The 22,498-nt window shown below is 40.2% G+C and overlaps 1 protein-coding gene across 1 annotated transcript in view; it reads left to right on the plus strand.

Annotated features, from left to right (window-relative positions):
- ZBTB47 (zinc finger and BTB domain containing 47) overlaps nucleotides 1-22,498 on the plus strand; it is a 209,994-nt gene that overhangs the window by 122,386 nt on the left and 65,110 nt on the right. Inside the window, exon 2 of the mRNA XM_033931788.1 lies at nucleotides 7,503-8,843. Coding sequence (XP_033787679.1) covers nucleotides 7,503-8,843 — 1,341 coding nt within the window. The remainder of the gene's footprint in view (nucleotides 1-7,502; nucleotides 8,844-22,498) is intronic.

Below are 22,498 nucleotides of genomic sequence, written 5' to 3' on the forward strand. Positions count from 1 at the left end.
GTGGTGGCTCGGATAGGTTTTACTTCCCTTACCCTTTTTTTAAGGGTGTGTTCTTGTCTTCCGTTACTTGTGATTACTTTAATATGATTTACTCTTTCTTCCTGTTGGTTAATTAGGAGCCTAATTGGTACATCAGGGTTATGGACAGAGGGAAGTTGTGGATAGAGTGAGTTAACGTCCTTAATGTTAGTGCTTATTAAATAGATCAATAGTAACACTAGGAAATTAATGTTTGCAGGTTGTTGTGACTCCTTCCTAAAACTATAGCTATGTTGATTTCCCTGTCTCTTCCTATTTCAAGTTGGGCGGGACATCGGGAGGCGGAGCTGGTCTCCCACACCAACCTGATCTCTCTCCCCTGCCGCAGGAAGCAGTTTTTCCGTTGGAGCAGCTCCTGATAGCAGTGGAGCTGCCCTGAAGAGGCAAAAGTGGTTGAATTCAGCCGCGGGGAGCATCGGGAGGGAGGGCATCTAAGGGGAAAGGGTATGGAGGACAAGGGGTGGGAGTACAAGGGGGAAGGATAAAGGAGAGAGTCTGTGAAGGGAACAGAGGGCAGGGGATTTGAGAGAAGAGGGGAAAGTACAGCAGAGGAGGTAGTAAAGAGGGGATGGGAGATTGACGAGATCAGTTAATGGGGGCAAAGGGACCAAATATCTATATGTGAAGAGGTGCTCCTCCCTCTTCCCCCCACTTCCTCCCCCCCTTTCTTTTGGAGTCTTTTGATAAGTCAGAGGTTCAAGTCGATGGTGAACATGATGGCAGATAAAGGCCAAATGGCCCATCCATAGCATCCACTATCTTCTCCTTTCCCTATTGGCTAAGGCTCTTTACACCTGCATTGTGTTGTCACAGATCTTTATGGTTATAGAAACATGAGGGCATATAAAGGCCAGATGACCCATCCAGTCTGCCCATCTGCAGTAACCATTAATTATCTATTCATCTCACTGAGATCCCCCGTGTTTATCACATGCTTTCTTGAATTCACACAATCTGTCTCCACCACGTCTTCCAGGAGACTGTTCCACGCATCTACCACCTTTATGTAAAGTATTTCCTTTACTCCTGAGCCTATCACCTCTTAATTTCATCCTAAGCTCTCTCATTCTAGAGCTTCCTTTCAAATGAAAGAGGCTGGACTCATGCTCATTTACGCCATGCTTCTGCATATAGCAAAGAGATTGAGCTATCCTGTGGTAGTCATGCTATGCAAATATTAAGAGTAGGCCAATAAGTTGAACAAAACATACACTTCCTTTGTCACATCCAAAATGGGCTAGTCTTGTTGGTTTATGTTTGTAAGGGATAGTCTATCGCTTCTTGTAGAACTGGTTTTCTTCAACACATGCAGACAAATGATTGGGGATTGGGTTGCACAGTACATCCAGAGGTAACAAAGAAGCTGCAGACAGAGTATGATTCAAATACTTAATCCATATGTTCTCATTTATACCCAGCAAACAAATTTAGTTGTCTGGTTGCTTCCCTTGATTTTAAACTTTGATATATTACAGTACATACGTAGTTTGGAATTTAAAAGGTTGTGAAAGCGAAACACTCTCACTTTAGTATTTTGGTTTAAAGGTTTGTTTATATGATATATACTATAGACTCCATATAATGTGGGATCATTATAATACAGTTTAAAGCTGGATCCAATTTTTTGTTACATGTTGTATTGTAGATCTGATATAATGTGGATCCCCTAACCCTACGGCAAGAAACTAGCTTATATAACTTTAAATCCAATCTTAAAACTTTTCTTTTCAAAGACGCTTATGAGATTTACAATTGATGATAAAAAAAATAATAAAAGCAAAGAGGCTAATTCCAGACAACCCACTTCCCTGATGTTCTCTCCTGTACCTTCTCCTTTTATTTTTTAAAAAATTGTATCCCTACCCTTTTTCCCTTTGTTTCAATTTTTTGTCTTAATAGTTGCTATTAGTTTTTGTCCATCCCCCTGACTTTTAATTAATATTTTAACACTGTAAAGATGTAAACCACTTTGGTATGTAAAGCGGTATATCGAGACATAATAAACTTGAAACTATCTTGAACCCCCCTCATATGGAATCTACATTGAAAGTACTCTGTGATCTTTGAATTCAGAAAAAAAATCTGCTTCAAATGTTGAAGGGGTAAATGCCTGAGAATCGGAGAGGGATGCAATGGGCTCATTGGAAGTTATTAAAAAAAAAAAAAAAGACTACAGGTTTTTCAAAACAGTTATTTATTTTAAAAATTTCTATACCGTTTAAAACCTAAACAGTTTACATTATATTACATTCATAAGTTTATAAAACAAAATAAAACACACAAACAGAAGTAAACAGCTTCTCAAAAAATCAGCAGCAGGAAAATCGATGCCAGAAAAGGCCTATACAAGCAATTGCATACAGAATCTCAGAATATCAGGAGTCAAGAGGAATCGTTGTCTAGAAAAAGGCATTTACAAACAATTGTGTAGTAAGTAATTTCCTAAATGTGCCTTTTTCACCACATTTCTGTATTTGCCCCTCAAGTGAGTTCTACAGTTATTTGACTTCTCTCCGGTATGAGTAAATTTGAGCACGTTTCCCCCTATTAGCCCATTATTGTAGATTACCAATCAAATTTTGTATTTAGTTTAAACTGATAATGAACCTTCTTTGCATTTTAAATGGGCACCCCTTTTAGTATTTATAATTCCTTACTATTCCCTACAGGAGGGTGATCCACAGTAGAGATGTCCAAGGAAAAAATTTTGATTTGATTTTGCCAATTGAATCAAATTTTATATATAGATATATATGATTTGATTTGCTTTCTATGCTATACCTTTAAAATTTAGCTGCCGGGTTTATTTTGCAGCCCCACCCCAACGCGGTCATGTGTAAACAAAACAAATACTATTAGGTCCTAGCTCACTGTCTATATCTAACACCAGCTCTGGCAGGATGCACATTTCAAATCTGACATATTGTAATCGCAAAATAGAAAATAAAATTTATTTTTTTCTACCTTTTGTTGTCTGGTTATTTTATTATTCAAAACATGTTGGTTCCAGGCTCTGATTTCTGTTTGTCTTCTATTAACTTGCTCACCAGGATCTCCTGCCCATTTGACGTTTTCTTCTTTCTCCATGCTTACCATCCATCTTCCATTTCTGTACCTTCCCTTCCCTTCCTCTATCCTCCCCCCTGCAAGTTCAGCACCTTCTCTCCCTTCCCTTAAGCTCCAGCTCCAGCCCCCAGTCCAGTGTCTCTCTCCCTTTCCTCCAGCACCCCCTCAACCCCATGTGTCCATCACTCTCTCTTTCTCTCCCTTCCCTTAAGCCCCCCTCACCCCATATGGCCAGTACTCTCCCCTCACCCCATGTGGTTCTCTGTCTCTGTCTCTCTGTGTCTCTGTCTCTCTCTGTCTCTCTTTTTCCCTCTCTCTCTCTCTTTTTCCCCCCCTCTCTCTCTCTCTCTCTCTCTCCCTCCAGCCCCCATCACCTCATGGTCTAGTATCTGTCTCCTTTCCTTCCCTCTCCCCATGTCCTGCCATCTTTCTCCTTTCCATCCCCCTCCATGTGACCTTAATAAAATAAAACTACTCTTCCTGCCCTGAGCTGAGCTTCAGGAGACTTCTGCTGGCTCTGCGCATGTCAGTCACTTTCTCCAATGGCTAATTAGATGGGATCACGCCAGACCTCCGTGAAACTCATTTGCATGCAAAATTGTTTCAACATCAATCGCTGTAGTACCGGTAAATAGTCCAATTTGAAAACGGCAATCAATGTTGAAACAATTTTGCATGCAAATGAGTTTCACGGAGGTCTGGCATGATTCCATCTGATCAGTCTGAGAAAGCGACTAACATGTGCAGAACCGGAAGCCCCAAATAGCTGAATAGCAAGGGAAACTCTAAAGCAGTCTTCTGAAGCTCAGCTCAGGGCAGGGAGAGTAGGTTGTTTTTGTTTTTTTTTAAAGATACATTAGTACCTTCATAACACTTTTTGGGGGGAAGGTGGACACAATGCCAGAAAGTGCAGAGGGCATTCTATAAACACTAATCTGCTGTTTTCAGGATAAATAAATCTGCAGAGAATGCATTTTTCTTTCAAATGTTTTTATGCCCTGGGCCTCACTTTCTCTTCAAGAGAAATTTAACAGAATGCTATGTGTGGATACAATTTTATATTTACTATTATACAGGTTAAAAAAAATCCTTTATCCTTTGTACCAGGTATATTTCAATTTGTGGAATTTTTCAGATTTTGGAATGGTCAGAAAAGACAAGACCATAAAATTGCCACCATATTCTTCAGTCGGCTGTTGTACAGATACACCATGATCAAACTTCTCCAATAGCTCAACTTTCTGTGCTGTTGACAGAAATAAATGCTTCCTTTTTTACTTCTTCTCACTGCCACCCTGAGTGGAATCTGCAGCTCTTTGCCATTTTTCCAGTCCTTCAACTTGAATTGCGCATACAACAGGAGAAACACATGCACCTGCGTTGGTTTCAGCATGTGTCACATCGGGGAAACTGACTACTTCTGGTTCACGTCAAATTTCAGTTTTGGGAGCTTTTCGGTCTTTGGAATTTTGGATAAAGGATCTTGTACCTGTTATAGAATTCTAAAACTATCTAGGAACATAGGAACTGCCATACCTTTATCAGACCAAATTCCATGAAGCCAGTATCCTATTTCCATCTGTGGCCAGTCCAAGTTGCAAGTATCTGGCAGCATCCTGAAATAGTGATGTGCCCCAAGAATGCTTTGTTAAAAGGTTTGTGGACCTTTCCCCTAAGATCACGTCTGAATCTTATTTTTTTTTTACCCAGCTACAGTAACTGATCTGTTAGATCATCAGTTATTAACCAACATATTACAGGAGTTTGGCATCCAAAATTAGTCTTGAATTGGTTTAAGGGTTGATTTTTTTTTTTTTTTTTTAATTCTTTATTAATTTTTCAAATATTAACAGTGCAATACACAAGTATATAAACATATAATAAATTAAGAAAAGCACATTCATCTTAGACATGCATGAGCAGCCATTTTATCCCACCCACCCACCCACCCAATGACTAATCAATAAAAATACAAATACATAGATTCTTTCAATAACCTTTCCCTATTTAAAATAGTAATGTAAACATACCCTCCTCCCACCCACCTTGGATGCATATACTCAAAGGGCTAAGATTAAGATAGAAATAGCCCCTCCCCCCCTCACCCTCTCACCCTTCTCTGGATGTGAGTGGAAATAAACAAAAATTAAAGACAAAAGAAAACTATAATGAAGTAATAAAAGACGTCAACGGGCCCCAAACCAGTTTAAATAAATTACTATGCCCCTAACATGTCAGCATTCATTTTTTCATACCTATAGCTGGAGCATAAATTTGCTCACCAAAAAGGAAAATTGAGGTGATCATAATTTTTCCAATTACAAGTTACCATCTGCATAGCTATCCCAGTCATAATTAAGAAAAGCTGGCATTTATATCATGTTTTGGTTTTTTTGAATTGAGGTCATATATGGTAAAGATGGAGGGAAATGCATCAGGGGTGCCTCAGGGCTTACCACTTTCACCGATTTTGTATTTAATGTTTTGATGTGGTCTTTGGGCCAAGTTTAGGAGATCAGTGTGATGTCATTTATTTATGGCATTACTGTTTTCTTTCTGAGACCAAAGACTGGCTCAGACATTAGTATTCATTTGAGGCAGTGTTTGGATGTTGTGAATTAAATGGGTAATCAGTCATCCGTTACATTTAAATAAAGGTGAAACCAGATTCCTTCAAATTGGATCTCCTCGAGTACAGAGCATTGACTTTTCATTATCTGAGTTCAGTCTTGATTATAGATGGGAAATGTCTTCCCTTTTTTTAGGTGTGAAAGATGATCAACTTAATATGAAAAATCAGATTATTAAAGTGGTAAAAAAAACAACCTCCTCTTTGACTTTAAAGAAATTAAGAGCTGTTTTGTGTGTTTTGTTTTGTTTTTTTTTAAATCATTTTTATTAGTCAACAAGAGAAACAAGCAGAACACAGGATAAAAATAAGCAAACAGTGGTAGTCAGAGGAAGAGAACAACAGGCATCACCAAGAAAACAGAATATATTATGACACTGCAGGACTGTCCAAGAAAAACAGAGTCAGCTTGTCTCTTACATTGGCCCCACAATTTTTTTAATGTTTCCCCATGGAAAGAGCTGTTTTAAAGGATTTTTGAACTTCTGGTCTTCCGAATCTTTGGGCAATCATTAGTTCTTTCTCAGATGGACTACAGTAATATCATTTAAATTGGTTGCACAAGATTTTAGAAGGCCAGACTTCAACTTGTACTAAATTCCAATGCCGGATTGATTTTTTTTTTTTCTCCAGTTTCTAAGTTTAAAGTCATTTCACATCTTTTGATGCAGCTACATTGGCTGCCAGTTGATTGTTGGATATACTTTAAGCTTTGTATTTTTGTTTATTTATAACAAAAAACAATAGAGAAACAGCAGTACAGCACAAAAGTAATACATGCACCAAAACTGCAAAAACCTACTGATGTCAACCCCAGTTTTTAAATTGTTGGTGATTTGCTGTTTTGATTTTAATTGCTTCAGGGAAGATCTAGGGGGGTAAAAATATTTATTAAGCTTTTCTTCCAACAATGCTGTTAAATTTCATAGGACACATATTAGTGATTAGTACATTATCTTATCAGACAGCATCAATGTGGAATTATTCCTTTATCTTTAAGGAGATTAACTATTTTACATTTCAGAAATTGTTGAATACATTTTTATTTAGAAAGTTTGTATTGTGAATAATTTGAAGAGTTGTGATTTATATTATGAAATTCCTAGATGTCTAGTCACATTTTATTGTCAGCCGTGTTGAAATAGATAAATACAGGATATACGTTCTTTTAAAATGAAATGTTACTACTTTTATCACATCCTTTAGCAATGATTCTAGAGCTTAACTGTGGATTGAGTGAAATAATATTTTCTCTGGTATTATTTTTAAATGAGCTACTTGGTAATGCTGTAACTTGTGTTCAGTATAGAAATAAATTCATGTAATATATTTGAATGAATAAATGGTTTCAGAAATGATACAGCTAAGGTACATTACAAATCTAATAATAATGACATGGAAACTATCCATTTTATTCAAATAAATTATTCCCCCCCCCTTTACAAAACCGTAATGCGGTTTACAGCGCTGGCCGCAGCTGTAATAGCTCTGACACTCATAGAATTCCTATGAGCGTCAGAGCTGTTACCTCCAAGGCCGGCGCTAAAACTGCACTATGTTTTTGTAAAAAAGGGAGGGGGGTTAGTATGCAATAGTTTGAAATCAGCAAAGACTAGACGCGGCATAATGGGAGGGGAAATCCAATTTTTGAAATGCCCATAAAAAAAAGAAAATTATTTTTCGGAACATGTATGTATTCCTGTCTAAGCAATAATGTAGTAAAAGCTGCATTTAAAAAAAAACAACTCTTCTTTTCTTTTCTTCACAGCTGATAGTTGAAAAAACAACTGACTACCCTTCCACTGAGTACTCTTTGCTGGAGGATGTTGCCCTCCACTTCACATGTTTGATGGACAGACTGAATGAGCAGCGACTTTTTCAGCCCGATCTGTGTGACATAGACATTGTCCTGGTTCAGCAGAAGAACACTTTTCCCGCTCACAAGGGGGTACTTGCAGCCTACAGTGAGTTCTTTCACTCTCTATTTACCCAGAACAAGCAGCTTCAGCGGGTGGAGCTGTCCTTGGAGGCGTTGACTTCCCAAGGCCTCCAGCAGATTCTTAACTTTATATACACTTCCAAACTGCTAGTTAACGCTGGCAATGTGCAGGATGTGCTGAATGCTGCTGCAGTCCTACAGATGAGTGACATCGCAGCCTCTTGCCAGGATCTAATCAACAGTAGGTTGTTAAAATTAACAATGGCAAGTGAGATGGCTACTCAGGACAACCGTGGAGCTAGTACAGTTCCCCCGCAGTACTACTGTGAGATCAAGCAAGAGGTTGAAGCCCCACATTCAAAGATATATGCTCGAGAAGGGAATGACCCTTACTCTGTGCGCATAGAAGACAGTGTTGCCAAATCTCAACTTCCCACAGTACTGCCAAAGCAATATTTCAAGGAGGAGAAAAACAATGAACCATCGGAATGCAAGATTGAAGGTGCCAATTCTGAAGAGGACACAGATAGTCAAAGTTCGTATAATCGTGAGCAGATCATCGTGGAAGTCAATTTAAACAACCAGACCTTAAATGTTTCAAAGGGGCTAGATGGAAAGTCTTCACCTAATGAGGCTACAGTTGTTATAGATGAGCGTGTGTCAGAAGAAGATGAAAATGAAGATGAAGAGGGAGACGAGGATGATGATGGTGCAGATGTTGGGGAGGAGGAGGATGAGCAGAGTGAAGAGGAAATGGATGAATCAAGTGATGAGGAGGAGGAGGTGGAGGAGGAGGAAGAGGAGGAGGAGGAGGTATCGGAGGTTCGAAAAGACAAACTGGCGCATCCCCATAGAGGAACCAGATCATCTAGATCAACCAAAGCAGCTGTCATTGCCAAGTCTCAGGAGGGTTCAAAAGCAATGGAGAATCAACAGGGCAAAAAGGGGAAAAAGAAACAAGATGAGATGGGCCAGAAAGTTAAGCTGGAAGAGAAGCAGAATCATCCCTGCAAAAAGTGTCCTAGAGTTTTTAATAACAGATGGTACTTGGAGAAACATATGAACGTCACTCACAGTAGGATGCAAATCTGTGATAAATGTGGCAAAAGGTTCCTTCTAGAAAGTGAACTGCTACTACACCATCAGACTGACTGTGAGAAGAACATTCAGGTGAGATATTTAATAAATGATTTTTCATGAAACCAGATGAAATGTATGTTGGCTAAGTTAATAAGTGGATCATTTCCCATGTAGCATGTACAGTGAAGTTCTTCAAGCAAGGTAAAAATCAGGTGTAGGGGGACCATCAAAATGAGCATATTTCAAATACACAGTGTGTGTCTGTGTATGGCAAAATATTTTTCAGCCTATTGGGTGGTTTCTGCACACAAGATCCAGAGGTAAATATAAGGGAAAGGCTGTGTTCTGTCCTCTTTGACTGTTCATGAGCTTCCTGTGCAGCCAGTTTGGCACAGGAATATTCACCTTGTATATCCTGATGCTACATTAGGCGGATGATATGTTTTGGATATAATCTGTATGAAGTTGGCTCTAGGCCAAAGGTGGGCAAACTGTGGCCAAACATTTATTTATTCTACAATTATACTTTTCTGTTTTCTGATGCACTGCATTCATTTCTGGTGAATTCATAAAAGCTTGACATGAGGAGCATAGCTAACATTGAGTGAATCTGGCAAAATGCCCAGGGCCTCGCAATGGTAGGAGCTGCCTGCAGATGAACCCTCCATTCTGTGGTTCTTACCCTGGTCTGACACCTCTTCCCCTTCCCTCCATGCCCAGTTGCTTACCTGTCTGCCTGCTGATCTTTCAGATGCTACAGCAGAAGACGGTGCTAAAGGCTACCTCTCTGGCCGGCAGGACCATTCCTCTGCCCACAGGATTTTACATCAGTAACGGGACATAGCAGAAGAAAGGTACCATTGGCCAGAGAGTCATCCTTTAGTGCTGTCTTCTGCTGTAGCTTCTGGAAGATTGGTGGGCAGATAAGCAACTGGATGCTGGCCAGAGGGGAAGTGATTCTGGACTAAGGGGATTTTGCGGTAGGAGTGGGGAGAGGTTCTGGATACAGGGGGCCTGTTTTGGTCCTTCCTCCCCCCCCCCAGGACCCACTTGAGTCCCAGCTATGCCACTGCCTGATGTCTAATACTTTTGTGCAGATAAGAACCTTTGATAATGAAATCATGAAACAAATGCCAGCGTGGCATCTGCTCATGTGTTTTGCTGCATTAAAAAAATACATGAATGAAAGCAGTTGGCATGTAATATATATAACCCTTCCCCGAACCACATTCTATTCCTTCCTCTCTCTGTCCCAGCATTGTTGCCACTCTTGGAGGAATGGCAGCTTCAACGGAAGAATAAAACTCCTGTAAGAAGAAACACAAGAAATTAATGGACTTTTAGCTGCATACTAAATGCTGATAAGATAGAAGATATTAATGGTCTGGGATTGAAACTTGGCATTTGTCATCTGGTGAGCCACTTTCACTGAAAGCATTTTGTCAGCATCGGGTTCCTGCTGTACAGGAATCATGCGAGAGGCCTCATCTCTGTTAGCCTGCATGTGCTATTTTTTATTTTTTTATAATGCTTCAGAGATTATCTGCCACCAGTTCAGATGACAAGGGGGTAATTCTTTAACTGGTCTCCTCCATTTAGGTTCCCTGAGGCCCCCTGGGAGGTACCTATTCTGTAATGGAATTTAGGTGTCTAAATTTCGTTATAGAATACAAGCTTAACCCATTATTGTTCCTAAAGTTTGGCATCTGTAGTTACCTGGGATTACACAAGCTCTATAGCTATTGTATGTCCCACATATTCTCCCCCTCCCCATGTATGAATAAGTCCATTATCTGTATAAAGGACAATCCATTATTATCACACAAATGAATCAAATCTAATATTCTGCAGCAAAAACTGTTACTGGATTCTACCAGTAAGGTTACAGGGTTAGGAAAAGGCGAGAAAGATGTCATCTCCTTCTTGGAGGAAAAAAAAAATGTATTGAGGAAGAGTAGCCTAATGGTTAATTTCAGTGTCCTCTGCAGCTCCTTGAGACCCTGCACTTAATGTACTAATTTATTCATTGGTGATCAGCCGTTTGGATTACTGTAATTCCCTTTATAAAGGCACTAGGATTAAAGACCGTAAACTTCTTCAACTTATTCAAAATGCTGCAATTGAACTTATTACTGGTCATTGTGAATTTGGTCATCTTACTCCCTTACTAAAAAACGCTCATTGGCTACCTGTTTCCCATAGAATAATTTATAAAAATTTATTACTGATATTCAAAATTCAAGTTGCAGATACCCCTTTATATTTAAGCTGATTTCTAACTCTTTATTATCCATCTAGAACATTAAGATCTATTCATGAAAATTGTCTTATCGTTCCTTATTTTCATCAAATAATATCTGATACCTATAGTGCTATTTTTTTCTGTACAAGGCCCTGAACTTTGGAATTTATTATCAACTCATTTAAGACTCAAAATCTTTACCTCAATTTAAGAAAGATCTTAAAACATAGGTCTTTAAATTCTGACTGGGCATATCCGATTAGGTTGGAAGACCACACTTAGAGTACTTCCTCCCCCCCGCCCCTTTTTCCTATTTGGATTATAGTTCCTCCCTTTTTTTCCTTCACTGCCATGTAATGTCAACACTATTATCTTTTCTTTATTTTAAATGCAAGCCACTTAGACTTTTTATGATAGGCAGGATATCAAGCCTGAAATAAACTTGGAAACTTAATACTCCATTGCCCCAGGTACAAAATAAGTACCTGTATATAATATATAAACCATTTTGTAACCACAGAAAGGCAGTATATCAAATTCTATCTCCTCTTCAATACCTGCTGTTTAGTTAAATTGGTATTTGCAGAATAATGCTTAGCTTCGCTGTTACCACTTAAGTGTATAAGTGCTAATATTCTTTCTTGTTTTTATATTATTTTTATTATCCTTTTCAAATCACACAAGTATACACTTGTTCAAGCAATTCAGAATTAAATACTTACCCCTTCCTTTTACTAACGCTTAGCGCCAACAGCGGCGGTAACTGCTTAGACGCTCATAGAATTCCTATGAGCGTCAGAGCAGTTACCGCTGCTGCCGGCGCTAAAACCCACACTACGCATTACTAAAGGAGGAGGTTAATCCGTTATAACGTAAATAAACAATTTAAAGTTCTTCCTTAGATCCACAAATAGAAGGAGAGCGTTCTAGATAATGAGAAAAAAAAGAAAGTAAGAAATATATAGGAAAAGGCTTTAACATGATTTAAGCTCTGATGCAGTCCTTAAATTGCAACCTAAATAACTTGGACAGCTTCTTTAAATTAATAAGCACCTTCAGATGCGCTGGCTGATAATAAACATAAGTTATACCCAAATACTTTATGCAACATTTACAGGGGAAAGCCAGCAAAATATAAGTGCTAGTATTCTAAACATTTACCAGCATAACATGTGTGTAATTGTCAGTGCCTGGGGTTATAGAATTGTCCTTCACACCAGATAACTTTGTCAGCATCCAGGTCCTATGGTTTTAAAGAGCAGTTCATGCAACTCAGTGTTAAAGAAGTCGCCAAAGAGACGTATGGATCAGTAGAAGTATCACCAATTTAGAGAGCAACTGTGGACATAGTTAGGGGCAATGCACCCCTCTCCCAAATACTCCAGGACACAGATATTGGAACGGGTACCTTCATCTGGCTGCAGCCACTAATGCCGTGGCATCTTGTCTTTCTTTTCCTTCTTCTCATCTTCCCCCTCCCCATTATATTATATTCTGACTTGTATTCCGCCAAAGCCCTTATAAGTTCATGGAGGATAACAATATATTTCTATTACTGGGAACAAATCCAGTTAAACTTAACGCAATGACAAATATTCAACTGGAACATTAACAGTAGAAAATGATAAATTTCAAGATAAAATTTTTTTAAACAAGAATGTCTTTAAAAAATGTCTAAAAACAGTGTATTGACCTGATCTTATTAAAATAGGGAGATCATTCCAAATTAAAGGAGCCTGATAAGAAGGTTGCCTTCCATTGTCTTTGGTGAGGGATATTGAAGATAGAATTGTTTCCTTACAAGATGACCCCGGTCTTCCTTCTAGTAATGAAATCAGTTCTACTAAATAATAAAGCACCTGGTCATATAGAACAGTGTTTTTCAACCGCTGTTCCGCGGCACACTAGTGTGCCGCGAGATGTTGCCTGGTGTGCCGCAGGGCCGCCGGGCCCGGAGCTGACAGGGGGCCCGAGGCAGGGGCGCCAGTAGCTCGCCAAGGCAAAGTGAGTCGATCACCCAGGACTCACTTTGTCTTGGCGATCTAATCTATGGAGCCGATAAGTCTTCTTCTCCCCGACGTCAATTATACAGTCGGAGAGGAAGTTCGGGCCAGCCAATCGCTGCCTGGTTCGGGCCAGCCAATCGCTGCCTGGCTGGGCGGAACTTCCTCTCCGATTGTAGAATTGACGTCAGGGAGAGCATGCGTCGGCGTCGGCTTTGGGGCCTGTTATCCATTGGTGGGTCCTGTTCCCCGATGGCAGTGGCAGTGGCTTGGGGAACGGCAGGGAGAAAGAAAGAAAGGGGGCAGGCAGGGAAACAGAAGGAAAGAAGAGAAACAGAAAAAAAGAAAGAAAGGTCAGGGAGAGAGGAAGAAAAAGTTGGGGGAGGGAATGAGGGGTGGAGGAGAGAAAGCATACAGGCTGATAGAAGGGAAGAAAGATTGGATGCACAGTCAGAAGAAGAAAGTGCAACCAGAAATCACCAGACAAGGTAGGAAAAATGATTTTATTTTAAATTTAGCAAAGTGGAGGCAGTATTACCACAGTTTTCAAAGGAATTTGCCCAAATAACTTAATACTTAACTGGGTAAATTCCCAGAGATGAAAACTTCCCTTCACTTACTATGCACAGTTCTGAATTTATATCTGCTGTCTATATTTTACAATATGGTCACCTTTTACTAAACCGCAATAGTGGTTTTTAGCGCAGGGAGCCTATGAGCGTCAAGAGCAGTGCTGGGCATTCAGCGCAGCTCCCTGCGCTAAAAACTGCTATTGTGGTTTAATAAAAAGGATGGAGGGTATATTTGTCTATTTTTGTATGCTATAAAAACCAAATACAGAGAGAGACTGAGAGCTGTTGACGAAGAGCTACGTGTGTGTCTTTCTTCGATTCCAGCCAGAATATCAGCTTTGTGTTCAGCCAAACAGGCCCAGGTTTCGCACTGAATAAAGTATTTTATAATTTTTATTTCATAATAAAGTAATTATAAAATACTTTCTTTGTGTTTATTTGATTCCTATTCAAGAGAATTACTTTATATATAGTCAATATAGGCAGAGAGTTAAATTTTTTAACATTTTCTTATGGTGGTGTGCCTCGTGATTTTTTTCATGAAACAAGTGTGCCTTTGCCCAAAAAAGGTTGAAAAACACTGATATAGAATATTAAAAATCATAAGAGGCCTAGAGCCAACATCTTCCCTTAAAACTCTCTCCCTGCTGTGGCTCATTCATTTAGGTAGGTACTGGTACATGGTGCAATACCAGCAACACAATGAGAAATGACAGCAACAGAGTCTTCAAAACTAGGCACTCTTTAAGGCTTTGCCATGCCCTGTCCCTATGGCAATGAGTTGTGTATGTCAGAAAGGATGGAATGCTGCAGAGTCTTAAAGAACACCTGGATTTGAAAGCTCCACTATACATACTATTGTTTTTGTTGGCATCACTGTCCTTATCCAGCTAGATAAAGGGATAAAGGACCAATGGCAGGTGAGAGAGGAGAAGATGTTGGACTGGGCAGGAAGAGGATCATGGAGAAGAGAGGTAAAGATGCTGGATTGAAGGGGAGAGAGAGGCAGAGATATTGGACCACAAGGGAGAAGGAGAGGGAGAGTGTGTCAGGAGGGGGCAAAGAGATGGAGAGAACAAGAATACAGGGGGGAGGAGAAAAGGAAGTGTTCAAGGGGAAGGATTAAAAAAAAAAGGGGGAAAAGAAGGCATCCTGCTGCAACCACAGATAGAAACATAGAAAAAAGTGGCAGAAAAGGGCTATAGCCCACCAAGTCTGCCCATTCCAAGTATTCCCCCCCCCTGAATTTACTCCCTTAAAGATCCCACATGAGTATCCCATTTTTTCTTAAAATCCGTCATGCTGCTGGCCTTTATCACCTGGAGTGGGAGTCTGTTCCAATGATCCACCACTCTTTCGGTGAAGAAGTACTTCCTGGAGTCGCCATGAAACTTCCCTCCCCTGATTTTCAGCGGATGCCCTCTGGTGGTCGAGGGTCCCATGAGCCAGAAGATATCATCTTCTGACTCGATGCGTCCCGTGATGTACTTATATGTTTCAATCATATCTCCCCGTTCTCTTCTTTCCTCAAGTGAGTACAGCCGCAATTTCTTTAGTCTTTCTTCATACGTGAGATCCTTGAGCCCCATGACCATCCTGATGAACAGGTGGGAAGGCTGAAGGGTAGTAGCAGGCCTGGATGAAGAGGGGGGAGCATGCATGATAGGGTATGTGCTTTTGTGTGGAAGATAGAATATCAGCTGGGGGAGGGGTAGGAAAGCTAACCATTGCCAATCTGAAAAGAAGGGATGAAAGTTTACCTCACCCCTTACCACCTGCACTGACCTAAACACTCTACCTCTTAACACCTCCCCCCCCACAAGCATCAAAAGGTAATCTTCAATTTACTGTAACATCTTGAAGCGTGCACTACAGTGGAACAAGATGAACCTTGTTTCAAAGATCTTCATTTGCAATGGTTTGCTATTAGTATTGAACAGAAATGAAGCTACAGCAGTATTTTCCCTTTTTGTTCATGTCGAACATTATAAAGCTTCCGTTTACGTAGACTGAAATTCTGCTTATAGATGGGAGTAAAGAGTTCTTCTGCAGCTTCATTTACATTACTGCAATTTGTGATTTAATGGTTCCATGGGGCACCTCTTTGCCACCTGACTTATGCGCACTGAGGAAGATATCCTCGGACTCTCGATGCAAGTGAGAGCCTCCACATAGGTCAAAGCAGCATCCTCTCCTTTGATAATTTGATATCCAGTATATAGCAATTATATAAATGCTATTTATAACAGTAACAAGATTTTAGCAGCTTTATTAAAATAATGTTTGTATTATGATGCATTTAATTCTACTACTACTACTATTAATTATTTCTATAGCGCTACCAGACGCACACAGCGCTGTACAGAGTCAGAAAGAGTAAGAAAACAGTCCCTGCTCGAAAGAGCTTACAATCTAAACAGGATGTCATGGATACAGTTTAGGGAAACGGTTAATCAGCTGGCTGGGTTGGAGGGCAGAGGAGTAGGGTTAAGGATTGAAAGCTGTATCAAAAAGGTGGATTTTTAGTCTGCTTTTAAACAAGGGAAGGAGGCTTGACGGACAAACTTGGGTAATTTTATTCCAGGCATAGGGGGCAGCTAGATGAAAGGAACAAAGTCTGGAATTGGCAATGGAGGAAAAGGGTAACGTTAAGGGTGACTTATATGAGGAGGTGTATGAGGAGAGATATTGAGGGGCAGGCAGCAGAATTCTATATGTGTATATTATTGCTTAACATTTTGGGCTGCATTTTTGGGCTAGGAAGGTGGCATATAGGAGTCGTTATAAGGTGGGACACTGGACCCATGGCCCTATCAAAGTTGTGAGCACAGCCCATCCTACAGCTCCCATCCCCCAGCATATTAAGCTATATAGCCTTAGCAATCAGCATGTAGTATTAACCTTTTCCTATCGTGTGTCCCGGATAACGGGACATTCCAAAAATGACAGACAGTGGATAAACAGTCTGTATGGACTAATAAAGAGCCAGGAACACAAAATATTTGAATTTACAAACTTATTTACATTATGTTTACAATAGCCGTAAATGATAACGTTGAATAATACAAAACTTTGCTAAACTAATTACGATTGGAACCAGCATAATGTAAAATTTATTACGATAGGAAAAGGTTAAGGTACAAGCCTATAACTTCTGGCTGCCTGCTTATTGCCGTGTGTATTATGCTTCTGGATCCCAGTTTGGTCAAATCATGGCTGCCATCTCCCACAATTAATCCTCCCATTTCCACAGCTTTCCCCCGCCACCACTTAATGCTGATGTTGACCAGCTCAGAGCACTAAGGCCTAGATTTCACTAAGCTTACCGATTTGTGTCCCGACCCCTTTGCGGCCCCGACCCAATAGACTAACCTTCCTCTCAATCTGCACATTTAAATGAGGAGAAATGGCATGCAAAGAAGGAAGGCAGTGATTCTCTAAAGAGAAGAAAAGACACTGACTGGGTTGGCCGATCCAAAAAAGAAGCGACTGCTGAAGACCAGTTGCAACTGTCCTTGCCGACGCTCTAGCTCTCTGCCACCCTGAAAATCCTGCTCTGCTGCCAAAGCGGAGTGCAGTGCGAGCCCATGTTTTTTTAACCCACAGGTTAAAAGCCTGTTCTTTTACATCAAATGCATCTACCCCCAACACACTGAAGATTCCCGCTGCTCCTTGCACCCACTCTACCCAAAAACTATCCTCTCACACACACTGCTCATTAGAAACTTTTCTTGGGCCAGCAAGTACTGCAGCCACCCCTCCCCCTTCATTTTGACCTTGAAGATCAACTGCATGCACAGATCACATCTAGAGCCAACCAGGATGGTCTGCACATGCATTGCGATTGATCTGCAGCGATCGTGGGGTGTGCATCCGATCAGGTAATTTGCATAGGGACTCTTTAGTGAATCAGTCACCCGGCAAGACTCGAACACAGATCGCCGAGCAAAGGTGAGCTTAGTGAATCTAGCCCTTAATCGCTACAGAGGTTCAGGGTTACATTTATTTGATATACTACTTTATAGGTTAAGCCATCCCAAGCGATTTATAGGTTAAGCCATCCCAAGCGATTTACAATAAAAAAAAAATAGAAAGGAATTCCACTAAAACTGAAAATAAAGAGGATATCACTTTGCCAGCGGTCTCATGGGTCTTGGATCTACTGTTCCATAACCTCCAAAGCGAGCTGAGAGGGGTACGGGAGAATCATTTACATTGTAAAGGCTTTTCTGAAAAAGTATGTTTTAACCCTAAAGTTTTGAGAGAGAGGGTACCCCCCTGGATCCATAAAGTTGGCCCTACAATATTTAACCTAAATTTGTGAATTATATTCTGAAAAATCTGATAGAGGGAATAAATTACAAAAATTTTAGATAGATGAATGAATAGTAAAGAGAGATAACGTAAGGGATTAAGTACCCTGAGAGAAAAAAAAGTAAACCTGTGTGGGGGATTCACTATCCTCACTATGGATAGCTTACAGACAGCAGCAGCTTCTGCTGTTACTATTGTCTTTGGTTTCATTGTTCAGTGTTGAAGCCACTCTGAAGGTCGCTAGGAGGAGGAGAGGGCTGGAGAAAGTAGGAGAGAACATAAGGGGCTAGAGGGAAGTGTGGTGAGAGTGGAAGTGAAGTTGCATAATGGATGGGTAGTGCTGCCATATTACCTAGTTCCAGAAAGGCGATTGAAGGCCAGCCTAGGATTTCTTTTTTTTTTTTTTAAATTCTTTATTGATGAATAAAACGTAGGTATAGCATAAAATGTTATCAGGAATGCAAATCTAAGTTGAACAAAAGCAATCAAGTGAACAAATCTGAGCCGTGTTCCAGAGTTTTAACATAACAATCAACCTATATACCGCAGGACCATAAAGTTCTATTCAGTTTACAAAAAGTAGGATGTACACATTAGTTTGAAAAGTTAGTTACCCAGATATTTGGAAAATAAGTATGTTTTTAAATGCCTCAATTCCAAATAAGAATTGGAGGACATGATCAAATGTTCCAAATCCTTGCCCCTGGTACGACAAAAGATGTTGGTGATTTTTTCAAAGTTTACAACCTTTTACAGGCAGAAAGACAAAATTCAAATGCAACCTTCTCCTGTGTTTGTTAGTTGCAAAAGAGAAGAGATCAGTTAACTATTTAGGGGTAACACCAAACAAAACCTTGAAACAAAAACAACCAAACTTAAACTTTACACGCGCCTCCACCGGCAACCAATGTAATTCCTGAAAGAAAGGTGTTATATGGTCTCATTTCTTCAGCCCAAAAATCAATCTAACCGCTGCGTTTTGAATTATATGTAGTCGCTGCATATTTCTCTGAGGTACTGCCAAATAAGCAATATTGTAGTAATCAAGTTGGCTAAGTACTGTATAAAGGATTGCACCAAAAGTCTAAATGATGAAGCATCAAAATAAGCCCTAATGGATCAAAGCTTCCAGAGGGTAAAGAATCCCTTTCTAACCAAAGAGTCCACCTGATTCTTCATAGTCAGGCCCTGATCCAGTATCACACTCAATATCTTGATAGTTGACTGAACAGGATAACTATGTTTATTTATGATCAAAGATGTATCAATATCATATGGACATGGAGAAGCAATAAAATAAACTGGGGTTTTTTTTCTGAATTTAGCTATAGTTTAAATTCAGTCATCCACTGTTCCATTAATCCTAATGCTTCTGTTGCCATAAGAGCTGCTTCTGAGAGAGAATCAGCATAGGGGCTGATGAACGTAATATCCACGTAACTAAACAACTTTGTTCCTAAATGAGATAATCGAAAACCCAAAGAGGACATATAAACATTGAAATGCAGTGGGGACAATGGCAAGCCCTGAGGGACACCAGATGAATTATTCCAGATTCCTGAGAGATCATCATTAAAACGAACCTGATAAATACGAAGCATAAGTAAGCCCCGAAACCACTCCAATACCTCTATCCTCCAATGTCGAAACCACTCTCCTCTAATGCCAATTGCATCCAAGTATTCCAACAGTTCAAGGTCAACCAAATTTTAAATTTTCCCATATCAAATATCTCCGCCCACATTCATCGCTACCACACTCCCCTCCCCCCCTGTACCATACAGATAGCTTGAGTTCTGTAGACATTTGCATGAAAAGATTGTCAAAACAGTGAAAAACAAGTTGTTCTAGTTATCATCTGAATCCCTCAAAAATTGGAGATAGTGTAGGATCTGTAAGTAAGAGAAAAAAATATTTGGAGAGGATATTCCAATGTGTTTGACATGCAGGAAATGAAGGGATAGCACCAGAACCTGATGCCATCACTTGTCCATTGTACCTGCAGCCTCTCATCAGCCATATTATAAATGACGATTTCCCATTGCTCCCCCCCAAAAAAAAAAATAAAAATTATGGATTATCAACAATCTCGAAGCTTTACATAAAGGTTTTAGAAGAGGAGAGGCTTTTGGAGAGGCTGTGCACTTGACTGAGTGCTATTAAACGCCAAACATGTGGATGATGCAGAAGGCCAAATATAGCCTAGAGCATATTTATAACAGCCTGTATGAAATTCATGAAGCCATTGAAGTAGTGCCACCACTTTATATAACTGAAGGTCTTGCAGATTGACCCTTTCCACCCCCATATACTCCATTTCTACTGAGTTTATGGCAATCTATTCTAGCCCTTCAATCCCTCCAAATAAATGAAGACAGGATCTCCCCCTAAATGCTGTCTAATCTTTGAGTAACCTAAAGAGGCATCACATGTAAAAGGTATAACAATTTTGGAAGAAGGACCGTTTTAACCAAGTTTACTGCCCCAGTAAAGAGATGGGGGAGATCTTTCTAATGAAGGCAAAGAGGCCTAATTGTGTCCAGCCTCTCCTTAATGTTTTTCTTATATACCATGGCTACATCTGAATGTAGATAATGTACATCAAGATATTTCAATGCCCCCTTGGTCTATTGCAAAGGAAATTAGGGATTCTGACGGCTCCTGCAAATGTTAGATCCTACCATAGCTTCAGATTTATCACAATTTATTTTTAAATCTGAGAAGGCCCCAAATTGCTGAATAAGAGCTATTAGAGCTGGCAGGGATTGATATGCTTGCATCAAAGAAAAATCAGAATGTTGTCTGCAAAGAGATTTATTTTATATTCATGTGATCCCCTCCAACTGAGCAGCTTGTCAGATTTTACATGCCAGCGGTTCCAGATAGAGGACAAATAATAAGGCAGGGGGGCAACCCTGTCTCGTTCCCCTCTCCAGAGCAAACTGGGAGGTGAGAGCACCGTTTATTAAAAATATGCGTTGTAGGCCTTCTGAATAGGGCACGAACCCCGTCAAGAAATTTTACTATGCCAAACTGTAGGAGAATCCAGAAAAGGTACTTCCAGTGGATCTTAAAACGCTTTTTCTGTGTCAAAACTAGTAATAGCATCATCAGATTGCCCATTGAAAGACTGTAATGCACTAAAAAGCGAAATCTATAAATTCTATAACAAGCTCATAATTGAAAAAAAATTAAAATGAATTAGGCTATATGCACTTTTCTTAGCATGGTACCTAGTGACACCTAATAGTAAAGTAGTTGTGTTTAGGGGTGGAGAGTGACTTAGGCACCACTAGGTATGTTTCTGTAAAGGACTTAGGTGCCTTTAAAACCCTGGCCTACGTTACAGGCACCTAAGTTTTAAGGTAGGTGCCACTAAGCGTGATTCTGTAATGGGCACCTAAGAGTGATTGACATGTGATAGGCTCCCAACTTTGTAGACATCAATTATTGAATCTGGCTCTAAGGGCCCTGAGGATGTTAGAGAATGCATATTGACCCAAAATAAATCCAGTTTGATCAGGATGAATTAACATGGGTAGGATCCTCTCTTATCATGATGCCAAAATATTAACCAACATCTTGATTCAGTAAGGAAATAAGTCAGTATGAGCCAGTGGTCTTAATCTCAAACCCTTTGCAGGGCCACATTTTGGATTTGTAAGTACTTGGAGAGCTGCAGAAAAAATAGTTAATATCTTATTAAAGAAATGAAAAATTTTGCATGAGGTAAAACTCTTTATAATCTATAAATCTCCCTCCTCCCTCGAAGGCCTGCATAAGAACATAAGAAGTTGCCTCCGCTGAGTCAGACCAGAGGTCCATCCTGCTCAGCGGTCCGCTCCCGCGGCAGCCCATCAGGCCTAATTGCCTGAACAGTGTCCCTGACTAATTTTGTAACTGCCTCTAATCCTATCCCTATTACCTACCTCTACTCCTATCTGTACCCCTCAATCCCTTTGTCCTCCAGGTACCTGTCCAGACCCTCTTTGAAGCCCTGTAGCGTGCTCCTGCTTATCACATCCTCCGGTAGCGCGTTCCATGTATCCACCACCCTCTGAGTGGAAAAGAACTTCCTGGCGTTTGTTCTAAACCTCTCCCCTTTCCCCTTTCACCTTTCAATTTCTCTGAGTGCCCCCTTGTACTTGTGTTTCCCCGTAATTTGAAAAATCTGTCCCTGTCTACTCTTTCTATGCCCTTCATGATCTTGAAGGTTTCTATCATGTCTCCTCTAAGTCTCCACTTTTCCAGGGAGAAAAGCCTCAGCTTCTTCAGTCTGTCAGTATATGAGAGGTCTTCCATACCCTTTATTAGCTTAGTTGCTCTTTTCTGGACTCTCTCAAGTACCGCCATGTCCTTCTTGAGGTACGGCGACCAGTACTGGACACAGTACTCCAGGTGCGGGCGCACCATTGCACGATACAGTGGCAGGATGTCCAAAGGACACCTAGATCCTGCTTAATGCTGAGCGGGACTTAGGTGTCCAAACTAAGTAATTAATGAGCCATTTAAGGGTCTTAACGAGTGATAATTGGTGCATGGGCATCCAAATGGGCATCTCCACAATTTCATAGATGCCCATTGGGAAAACGCACACCTAAGGGAAGAGGCTTG

The sequence above is a fragment of the Geotrypetes seraphini genome, chromosome 2 (assembly GCF_902459505.1).
Source record: "Geotrypetes seraphini chromosome 2, aGeoSer1.1, whole genome shotgun sequence".
Lineage (NCBI taxonomy): Eukaryota > Metazoa > Chordata > Amphibia > Gymnophiona > Dermophiidae > Geotrypetes > Geotrypetes seraphini.